The sequence below is a fragment of the Gouania willdenowi genome, chromosome 21 (genome assembly GCF_900634775.1).
Source record: "Gouania willdenowi chromosome 21, fGouWil2.1, whole genome shotgun sequence".
NCBI lineage: Eukaryota > Metazoa > Chordata > Actinopteri > Blenniiformes > Gobiesocidae > Gouania > Gouania willdenowi.
Genome location: NC_041064.1, coordinates 18512452 through 18524625, shown reverse-complemented (window position 1 = coordinate 18524625; position 12174 = coordinate 18512452). Strand labels below are relative to the sequence as shown.

Genomic DNA, 12174 nt, shown 5'->3' with positions numbered 1-12174 from the left:
CTGTCTGGATCTTTTGTAGTTCATGTTCTTGTTCAGTGATTGATGTGGTGGGTTGTGAGTGTCGTTTTCATTTAAGGAATTTTGACACTTTAGTTGCAAACAAAATTTTGCATTGTATCTTCAATTCCAACATGGACTCCACTCTTGTTTACTTTATAAAGATGTTTCACATTGTAAGTAAACCCCGTGTGTTCAATCGATAGAAAGCCACTTGGTAGTAGTATGTAGTTTTTTAATGTGCACCAATGTGTGCAAAACTCTATTCAATTTCACTCCTGCTAGATAACTGCCATTGTGCCCATCCGAGATAACATTTATGTGTGCCTTTGTCTTTTCACAGTCACATGAAGTGCAAGCATGCTTTTCAACTCTGAGAAACAGCATGTGGTTTGTTGTGTTTTCCCTCAGACCGTGGTTTCTGTGACTGTGGGATGTGTGAGTGTGACGACGGCTGGTTTGGAGACGTCTGCCAGTTTCAGGAGGAGTGCAACCTGCCCCGCAAGAAGAGCAAAGAACTCTGCAAAAACCAGCAGGGGGTTGTCTGTTCTAACAGAGGTACAGCAACCATCTACACATAAACATTCAGACAAAGAAAGTTTGTTCTATACACTTCAGAAGATGAGAACGCTTACAAAAATCAATATGTCCCACATAAGATTTGAAATTCAAACAATCACTCTATTACATGGAATTGTAATGTCAGTCCTCAAGGGCTGCAGTTGTTAGTTGTTTTTAGGAGATCTACTTTCACATTTCTATCTTCTGTACACTGAACAATATAAATGCTTTTATTTTTGCTGCCATTTTTTATGAGCGGAACTCAAAGTGCTACAACTTTTTAAAAAAAGGTCTATTTCTCTCAAATATTGTTCCCAAATTAGTTTAAACTGTGTTAATGATCCGTTCTATGAAGGTAGATATGTTGCAAAATGAGAGCGCTTGTAAAATGTGATGTGAGCTTGTGGATGAAAAAATCCACACATACGTGAAATTAATTTCATGTCACAAATGATGGGGACATCATTTTTTTTCCCCCATCAGCCTTCGCCGATGACCGATACGGACTGACGATTTTCTTGATTGATTATTACTTTTGCTCCCTTAATTTACATCACAACAATGACACAATGATGACAACAAATGATATGGACTCATACATTTATTGAAATTAACAAATATGAGGTACAACGACAACAAGTAAAACATATTTAACAAATATTAAAAACAGGTGATGTAGAACAAGAAAAAAATATTTCTGCTCTTTGTAAAGAATGCAGATCGGCTAACGCAGCAGCGTTCCTATTGGCCGATGCCTATACACGTAAAAAAACGCAAAAATCAACCGATAATATCGGCCGGACGATGTATAGGTCTATCACTAGAAAAAATGTGAACCTGCAGAGTTAAAATTTAAACCCAAACAAAATATTCACACATGCGTGATCTGAATGTGAAGTCACAGAACAAATACACACAAATGTGGAGACTGATATTTACACAAATAAAATGACAGCTACAAACTTGCAATCCAACATTTACTCGAGCATGACTATTGCAGAGGTGTGTCTTAGGCTGGATGCAATTAAAGGACAGTGTAGAGTGTGTAGTTTTACTGTAATGGGGTTTCAAGGGGGACAGAAAACCAGTCACTAGGCATATCTGGTATTAGCCATACTTTTCTCTCGCATTGCAACACATGGTATAGAGTTGAACAGGTTGTTGATTGTTGCCAGGGGTTGGTCCACTCCTCTTCAATGGCTGTGTGGAGTTGCTGTATATGCCCAGCATCCCAAACATGCCTAATCAGTGACATTTCTGCTGAGTATGCTGTCCGTGCAAGAACTGGGATGTTGCAACATCAAATCAAATCAAGCTTTATTGTCATTTTGCTGAACATACAGCAGTAGTGCAGACAAGATGAGAGAACTTTTCTCCAGGATCCAGTTAAAAACACACACATTATCTCTGTATACTATGCATACATTCCAAAGACGTCATTACAGTTAAAAAGTTAAATAGTGTACAGCAGCAGCCAGAGTGCATTTATAAAACAAAAATTAAAGTGACCTTGAATAGTAATTTAAAATACTGAGACTAAAATCAAAATATTATGAATACTGAAACTAAAAACTATAGTATTAAAATTAGATGAAGGTACAGAGTGTGTGCATATTTTGATCAGCTGTTCAGCATTCTGACAGCTTGTGGACCAAAGCTGTTGATCGGTCTGGTGGTTCTGCCTTTGATGCTCCTGAAATGTTTGCCTGATGGCAGCAGTTCAAAGAGTTTATGGAGAGGACGTGAGGAGTCCCTGACTGTGTTCAGTGTCCTGCTCCTGCAGCAACTCTGGAAGAGTTCTTGGACAGAGGGGAGGGAAACTCCTGACTATCCTTTACAGGGCTTTTTTGTCCCGCAGCTGGATGTCGTACCATGTACAGAGATGTAGTACTGTATGTCAGGACGCTCTCAACCACACCTCTGTAGAAAGTCCTGAGGATGCTAGTGGGGAGAGAGGCTTGTTTCGGCTTTTTGAAGTTCGCACACTCGTGGGCACACTAGTCATACTTAACCATCCCATGATGCATTACGAGTGAAGTGTATCAAAGTATTTAACATCTCGATATTATAAAGTTTATACTATTTTGAACAAAGGTTGACTGTTTCAATACATCACAGCGAAGAGCTTAGAGGCCTTCATTTTTGAGTCAGTGTACCATTGAGATATATTTATATTGTTTCACTGATTTATAGGTTGTCTTTTTCTCCAACTATTTCTAGAGCAAGGTAATTCCATACATGGTTATGAGCTAAGGTTAGAGATATGATCCTGTAGGATGACCTTTCTCTTCTACATATATAGGCACTAGCTTAAGCTAAAAATCAAACTTCCCCTATTCAAAACAAAAGCATCTCTCATCTTCCATTAGCTTTAAACATTTTTGTAAATCGAGCTCTTGTTTTGAAGTTAACCAGAAGTTTGGTCAGTAGCACAATGGCAGGTCTCCAAAAATCCCCAAATTGTCGGCACTCGGTCACTTTCTTACTTAAAATGTTTTCAGAACTTTCAAAGGTGGCATATCAACGGAACTATTTAGACTCGTGTGCTTCCTGTTTTTGCCATTGTAGGTTCAAAATGCATCTTGGGAAACTTTGAAGTTTACTTCAGTGGCAAGGGTCATCATCCTAATCCTACTAGTATATAGTAGAAAGTATATACTCATTGAGTTTGTAGTGCATAGTAGGGAGTATGCCATTGACATGCAAGGATGTCGATGCCGATACCAATATTAGGATCCATAATAAGCCGTTAACCAATATATGAAATAAGAACATTGATGTACACAGGATATGTACTGCACATGAACACCAATTCCTATAATACCCAAAATGAGAAAAGGCAAACTTTTTGGAATATAATGTAAAAAACAAAAAAATAATTTGAATTATAACTTAATAAAGTAGGTCAAACATGGATAAATCAAAAAAGGCAAAATGTAACTAAACAATCTAGTAGACTCATTACTGCTGATTCAAAAGTTTACAATGCAGAAAGCACATTACAGTGAGACAGGATTTCCATGCAGCAAAAAAGTTAAGTTGTTAACTTTTAGTTATGCTGCAAAGAAGTGGAACAAACTGCCAGCAGAGCTGAAGTCAGCATCCCAATGTGAAGACTTTTAAATCCAAGGTAAAGGCACTGTTTTTCTCTGCTGCGTATGATTGAGAGGAATATTTTTTTACTGCAGATTTTAAATGCTGCGTGCGAAGCGGTAAGGTTATGTTTTACCCTCCGTTTATCTGTCAATCTGTCAGTGTGTTAGATAGATAGATACTTTATTCATCCCCAGAAGGGGAAATTAGAGTGCCCAGTAACATACAGTGACTGTGCCATACATTCCATACACATACTCATAAATGCACAAATAAATAAAAGGTTAAAGGGGCCATATGTAGAATTTGCAAGCAATTTCTGCCACCACCAGGAGGCAATACGCCTTTGAGGCGTCTAGTCTTCCGGAAATTAAGAAGAAGAAGAATCCTCCACTCTCAAGCTCTCAAGGCGCCAACGGAACGAATACAAGTGTATAGTTATTTCAGAAGATGTATTTCACCTTCAAGTGAACCAGTAAGTAACCCTGCTCCCAGCAGAGACTGAGAAGAATGAGTTCACGCCCGAGATGGCCTATAGTTCAGGGACGGCTCTGCTGTAAATAGGCTTATACTCACCCAACCAGTGAAAAAAAGGTACTACACATTTATTATTATTTATTAATGTATATATAACTATATCTAAAAAAAAATCACATATGACATGACAGCTAAGGACAGGTTTCTTAACACTCAGATTTTGATTTTAGGTATGTGAGACATATTTTAAATTCACAATAAAACTTGATTTAGATTGTAATTAAAGTGCTCATTAGCAGGACCCATTGTACAGTCTTATGGCAGCTGTGATAAAAGACCTCCTGAACCTCTCAGTCCTGATGCGCGATAGGATTCTGTTGGCAAGATAACTTGAAAAGTTATGAACGAATTTGGTTGAAATGTTCAGGAAAATTGATAAATGGGACAAGGAACAGGTGATTCAATTTTGATGTTCTGGCTACCAAAAGAAGAAGAAGAAAAAAAAAATATATATCATATTCATTTTCCCATCTACACGTCTTGTTGATGGTGTCATAGGTTCACTCAGAGTCAACAGGTAGTCATTGTAACACAGCTCAATGTTGACAGGTAGTCATGGTAATCCTGAGTTTATCATGTTACCGTGACCGTAGCGTGTTAGCTGAGCTGAGTTGAGCTGCTTGGCGGAGGTCTGCGTTCTCCGAGTGCTTTTCTAATGTTTTTACTGTTGATTTTGATGTTCTTAATACTTTTCAAGCTGTTGAATGTTTTCTGTTGCACTTTTTGATCATGTAAAGCACATTGAATCGCCTTGTATATAAATTGCGCTATACAAATACATTTGCCTTGCCTTACTGTTATGCCCCTGGTCTAGAAACATAACATGTTTCACAAAACATAGTGATGTATAAAAAGACAAAGGTTATTTATCACCAATGAATATACAACATTAAACAACAAAAAACAGAAGCATTGACATCAGGGTGAACCAAGGCCAAAACAACTAACAAAACCCCTATATAAACCTGAACACAAATGCTGAGTCCAAATAGTCCCTCCTATCTCCTTTCCTATCCACTTTTCCTCAACCCCGTGGATGACATCACAGGGTTAAGGAAAGGTGTTAGGAAAAGGTAATCACAGTTTTATGATAATCAGATGCACTCCCACTAGGTGACGTAATAATCCTATGGCCGTGCCTCCTTTCCTCAGAAAATTTGAATGCTCTTTTATCATGGCCACCACTTAAACACTTCAGGGGGTTAAAGAATGATATGTCACACCTGTGAGGTGGTAAGGGAGAAGTGGTCACGAGCAAAGATTTGGAAACATTTGTGAGCCATAATAAGCATTTTGTGTACGTTGAACATTTTTTACATCTTTGATAATGAAAAAGAGACTGAAAACAAAAGTATTGCATTTTCATTTTGTTCAGTGTATTATCACACAAATAAAACATGCACAGCAGTGATTGTCAAGGACAAAAATATCCCATTGCTGCTAAATTCGTTTTGTTTCATTCATCTTAACACTGAAAACAAAAGCAAGTATGCAGCATTTACCTTGTGAAAAATTATATTCACAGCTTATGATTTTTAGCTGTTGCTTTCTTCTAACATAATGCAAAAGGATGTGTGACCACATTATAAACAACCGTTTTTTTGGTCATTAATAAATCTGTAGAACCTTATTCCTACCCTCAATACATTGTACATCTCAACCATGTAATCTATCAACAACAAACAACAAATTCTGACTTTCATTTCCATTACAGGAACCTGTCACTGTGGTAGCTGCATGTGTAAAAATGAGCACATCAGGGGCTTGGTGTTGGTGACAGGGCGTTTCTGTGAGTGTGATGACAGCGAGTGTTTGGACGAAGATACCGGAGAGGTTTGTGGAGGTATGACATTGTTTTTGTTTAGGAATGATTTCACTCTCCCTTTAAAGAAGTGGGATTATTCTTTAAGGTTATAATTCAATTTGTTAATAATATATTGTCATTGTGGAAGGAATTTACCTAATATTAACAACTAATACTTCTTAATCACACTTGCAATCAATCAATCTTTATTTGATCAGTTTCATCCTGTCCAAGAAACATGAAAAGACAATCACATATAACATGGGAGGACAAGGCCGCCACAAGGGCAGTGCGCCTTATTTAGATGAAAAGTGGGACAACAGGAGGAAAGGGAGAGGGGAAAAGGTAGGTCATAAACTGAGTTCCCTATTGGGGAGCACAGTTGGGGAGAGGTTTGGGGTGGAGAAAAGGAAATTCTACACAAACATCTTGGTTAGTAGATGAGACAGCCCTGAACGGCTGGCTGTGGGAACCAATAATGGTAAGCGATTTGTTGTCGATTCAGGCTAGCACAATTTTGGTAGCCTTGAGTCCTGGTCTCCAGCTGTAATCCAATAAGGTGGCCTTAACTTGCAATCCGAGCATTTGGTTTCAATTCCGCGTAAACGTTCCAAAGTAGCCTCCTGCTTACTTATGAGTTCGTTCATCACATTAGTCTGAGTATTAAAAGCCCTGCTCCATCCATCAGAAATGACTGGCAGCCTTTCCAAAACAGCTGTTAACGTAATACAATTGTCCTCATTTGCCTTCTTTAGTAGTTATACTTTTTATACCATCTGAGAACCACTTTAAAAGGCCAGTTTATGAATGTGATGGCAACTGTGTGTCATCATGTCACAAAGGACCAATCTCATGGAAAAATGCTTTCATTTTAAACCTCAACTAAAGTCTGAGTTATACTTTTCAGAGACCATTAGCATCACAAAATAGTGAAAAACACAAGAAGTGGTGAGAATGGTAGTGTGAATGAAAAATGTCCAAACAATGTCATTTATCCTTTTAAAGCTGCATGTGCTACACCCGAATCCTAATAGGCAGAGTTTGACAGGCACAGCAAAAACAGTGATTACAGAATCACTGCCTTGGGCTAATTGTGAAGAATAGCTTTATTGTAGATTTTATGCGAATAAACCCGCTGAAATCTTATTTTTGCGAGGGATCTTACAGATAGTTGATTTTACATAAGATAATTTAGGAAATAAACACAAAAGATGATATCAACATTAAAAACTTATGAAAATGTAACAGTAGGCAGATTCCTTGGGGTGTATTAAGGGCAGTGACATGAAAATTGTGATACGATCACTCATGAAAGATGTACTCATGAAGATGTTACAGTTATTCCGTAGATAAGCCACACATGCATTTTCTAAACACTTTAGTTGGATAATTTAAGTCAGGGGTCACCAACATGGTGCCCGCGGACCCCATGGTTGCCCATGTAGACCATGTGAGGTGCTCCTCAGACCTGTTCTATCAGCAGCACTATAGTCACCAGTTAACTGATGTATGTAAAACCTGATTCAAATAGTGCTTTAATGGAGTTCAATACTGCTGCACCTAATACATTTTTGCATCAAATTAACCATATTTAAATGTTTATTTCTACTGAAACATTGAGACAAATGTGTTCAAGTATCGCAGATAGGATTTCATTAAACACCTGCAGATTTTGGTGTTTAGATTGTGATATTTAAATAAATAAAATAAAATGAATACAAATATAAATTAAAAAAAGAAAGTGGAGTTTTATGAAAATCTTACATAATTGTTCAATTGTAAAAACATGTTTCGGCTTGTATAAAAGGAACATGATGATTCCCTATGAAATGTTTCAGAAGTGGTCATTTAAAAATGAAATAATGGCATAAATTAAGAGAAATAAAGTGTTGCATGTTAAAACACAAGTAATTCCTAACTTTTTAAATAGATACAAAGTCTTCCTTCATTATCTTTCCCTCTAATTAAAGTGAAACTGGGAAATTGTAGTAGTTTATCAGTAACTTTGGATTATTCAGTAAATTTGAAGTAGCTCACGGTTTCAGAAAGGTTGGTTACCCCTGGATTATGGTCTATTACTGGCTGCTATAGTGGCAATAGTTAAAAATGTCAGACTTATAGTGCAAAACATGTATAGGACAGTATTAAGAATGAAATTTGCTGTTTCTTACATGGTTATTTTCAGGTGGCTGGTGCTTATTTGCTTTTAGACTGAAAGTGATTACAAATCTTTATATGAAAATGGTGCCTTTCACATTTCAAAACAAAAGCAGGTCTATTACTCTTCATTATGCCATTTAAATGGCAGAATATAATTGGGTTAATTAAATATGAGCCCTGATGTACAAGAAGCAAAGGCGGTTATTTGTGTTTTGAAGTAGGACTGGAAATGAGGTGGAACCAGAGTGGTCTGTGTGAAGAGATGTCATTCACTCAGTCATCTGGAGGTGAACTAAGCAGCTGTGTGTTATTCTGCTTCCAGGCCATGGTCAGTGTTACTGTGGAAACTGTTACTGCGCTGCTGGTTGGCATGGTGACAAATGTGAGTTTCAGTGTGACATCAGCCCATGGGAAAGCAAACGCAGATGCACGTCTCCAGATGGCAAAATCTGCAGCAACAGAGGTTTGTTTACCCACATCAGAGACAGAACACACCACCAGGTTATTCTTTAATTAAACATGTTTGATTATAGATTATGGTAAATCAAGTGATGCTTTTTTTTTCTTCTTTGGGGAATTGTTTTCATTTGATTGTTATGAGATAATTTTGAACTTTAATCCAATAAGTCTTTAACCCCCGTGGAGAATCTGAGAGAACATATGCTGGTTAGCATTGAGAGGCTGCTTTGTTTTCAACAACTTAATGTAAAAAAGAACAAGTTTGATTCTTATGTTTGTCACTACAGCTTCAAACTAATTACAGTAGATTGTATTGCTTAGAAACGACGACAACAAAAAGTAATTTCCTGTCACTTGTAACCAAACCGAACTTGCTAATGATGCTATACTGTACAGATGAACATACTGCACATTGTGTTACAATTTACTTTCTTGAATAATTAAATAAAGGTTAAAGAAAAGAGTTATTTGTTAACGTGGAGATTTTAAGCTTTCAAAATGCTTGTGTCGCAGTTATCTTGTTGTGATGCTTCTTTTATGTGTAATGGCAATAAAATAGAATAAAAATTTCACAATTCAAAAGTAATTCAGCGAAGCAAAAAAGAGAGGAGAGTCTATCAGCCAAGAATAAAGTCATAGTGGAGTAATTATCTCAAAATTAGAGGCTAAATGGATTTTCATGTGAAATGAAAGCAGTATATGAAGTCCAAGAATATTAGGGAAATATCATTTTGGACTTGAGGAACTGAGGTGATTTTATATATCAGCTTGTGTAACTCCAGGTCAATGTGTCTTTTCTCATTTCACTGGCACAGATGAACAGCGGTCACCTTTAACATCTATCCATTAGACTCAGAATGAGGAAAGGAGAATGACAAAAGATATATATTTATAAAAAGCAGGAGAAAATCAGACCAAAGGACAAAAAGGAGGTGCACTGAATTAAATAACCATAAAATTCATGAGTGAAACGTTAGTGATAAATTTAAAATTAAAAGCTTTATGATACAAGCTTTTAATTTTGCAAGATTTTGGGAAGTCTCCCACAGGTACACAATAAGAGAGGATGAAAGTTTAGGGAATAATTACCCACAAATGCTTACTTTTTGTAATATTAATGACAAGATATATATATATATGTTTTTATTTTTTTTTAATTACAATTCTGATTAAAACCCTTTTTCAACAGCAATGATTTTGGAAATGCCACAAAGTACTGAATGAGATACTAAATCCTAAAATTTGTAACAAATCCTTAAAAGTAAAATAAAAGAGGTTAAGTAGGCTAATTCATGTCATTGATGATTTGGGGTTTTAAGATGAAATAAAACATTTAGTAAACCATCTATATTTTAGTAGCACAGTAAAAACTCCAATAGCTAATCATCTTATTGTTCCTGTTTATGTTTATGGAAACATCTACATGCACTGCGCACGCTTGGAATAAAACACAGCCACATGCTTTGCTTGACCAAACCTCATTTTAAGATGCAGTAACATTATCATCCTGGTAAGTTTATCACAATCAGAGCTTAATTTGAGATTTTGACTGGCACTTATTTAATTGGATCCAGCATCATTTGTTTTTTGTTTTTTCAGCACCTTTTTGCGCAAAAATAGTTTCTCAGTCAGCTTGAAAGACTGTAGAAAATGTCTAAATAAAAAAAAAGGCAGTTGGATTTAAAGAGCTTTTTTAAGCCAAGTGCGGAAAAAAGCAGCAGCACGGCATCAGTTAGCGTAGCGAGTAGTGGCACCTGTAATGCAGGAGAACCTGCCTCCAATACACAGAACACAGGAGGAGAAATATCCAGGGGACATGAGGAGAACTCAGAGACAGAGAAAAGAGAAGGAGACGACTGAAAGTTCCGCTATGAACATTAAGATGAGTGAAGTTTGGACAAAGGCTCAGTTCAAAGCCATGAAGAGCTGCTACTCTTGGCTGTGATATTTCATGTAATAAAGTTGCGAGGATACAAAGGACTCCATGCTTGTTTTTGTTTTTTGGCAGTTTACAAAAAAAATGTAAACATTTTATTATCATTTTCTGCTGCACTGCTGATTTATTAGAGGAGTTATGGTTGTACCTTTGTGGTGAGTGGCTAAATTAGCTGCGGTTTTGCGCTGTCCTTGGTGCTGAAACCTGGCAGATTTTGACAGCTGTCACTCAGAGTGAGAGTCGGATGCGCTCCATAACGGGCGAGTGTCCATGCTTCTTTAAGGCTGATTCATCAATATTTTATTAAACATTCAGATTAATTGGTTGTTTGTGTTCACATAATATTATTGGCCCATTTAGTTTGCAAAAGGCGCTTTTAAAAAATGTATTTTGTGAGATTTTTATCTCTCTCTTACTCTCAAAACAACATGCGGCCTGTATTCCGGGACCGAATGACAGACGACGCTGATTACAAATGAATAGTAATTGAACAGCCATATCTGGGACCAAAGTTCAGACCGCAAACTAGTGCCTTATAAGCATAAATAAGGTTTTTAGGTCAGTGTCACGTACTAAGTTTACCCTCGTACTGAGAATATAACCCTAACCCTAACCTAACCCAATTTAATAAACAAATAAAGCACGTGACCATTCACTTTGAAAACAAAAATAAACAAAAATTATTATTCTTTCTGTAGCAAAAATTCATTTTCCGGTAGCGCGCATGTGCATATATGTGCATATACAATCTCAGTACGATGTAAACTCAGTACTTGACACAGGGCTACCTGACTCAAAACGCCACTCACTTTGTTCTTGTTCTTGTTATTCGTGAACGGATCGGGCTGAAATTTGGTTGCTATAATCTATGGATGTGTACGCATCAACGCTCGGAGACCTATTTTCTTTTTGGGGCCCCAAAACAAAACAAAAACGAAAGTCGATTGCTCATTTATTTGCGAGTCAAATATCATGACGGTTGGTGGTACCGAATCATTGGCACATACCAATATATGAATGGGGCCCATTACCTCGTACGTGTCATGGGGCGCCAGGGGGCCCCATTTTTCAAATGACTACTCCTCCGTTAGTTCTTGTTAGATTGGAATGCAATTTGGTATGAATGAATATGATGAGCCGCTCAGAACCCGTTTTTTTTTTTTTTTTTTAAATGGGGCCCGGGGGCACCATCCCCCATTTCCGGTAATTTCCAAATTTATGGGAACATAGTCGTGTGATATATTGTTTCAAAGTTAATTCAACGTAGATTACAATTATGCATCGCACAATTCGATTAGGGGCCCCTTTTTATGCCAATTTCTATTAAAGCCATTTTCTCATTTATTTGTGAGTCAAATATTACGACAGTTGGTTGTACCAAATCATTGACACATACCAATATATGAATGGAGCCCCTTACTCCGTATGTGCCACTGGAGCCCCATTTTTCAAATGACTACTCCTCTATTAGTGGTCATTGAATCGGGCTGTAATTTCACATGAATATTCTATGAGCGAATGTCAAAAGCCTATCTGGGACCTATTTGAAAGAGGGAGGTACGGGGAAACACCCCCTTTTCCGGTAATTTTTAAATTTATCGGAACGTAGTCGTGTGATATATCGTTT

The 12174-nt window shown here is 37.1% G+C and overlaps 1 protein-coding gene across 3 annotated transcripts in view; it reads left to right on the top strand.

Annotated features, from left to right (window-relative positions):
- The window catches only part of itgbl1 (integrin, beta-like 1), a 59403-nt gene that overhangs the window by 22978 nt on the left and 24251 nt on the right, over positions 1-12174 (top strand). For all 3 annotated transcript variants that reach the window (XM_028435642.1, XM_028435641.1, XM_028435643.1), the window contains 3 exons: positions 409-555; positions 5903-6031; positions 8475-8615. In XM_028435642.1, coding sequence (XP_028291443.1) covers positions 409-555; positions 5903-6031; positions 8475-8615 — 417 coding nt within the window. The remainder of the gene's footprint in view (positions 1-408; positions 556-5902; positions 6032-8474; positions 8616-12174) is intronic.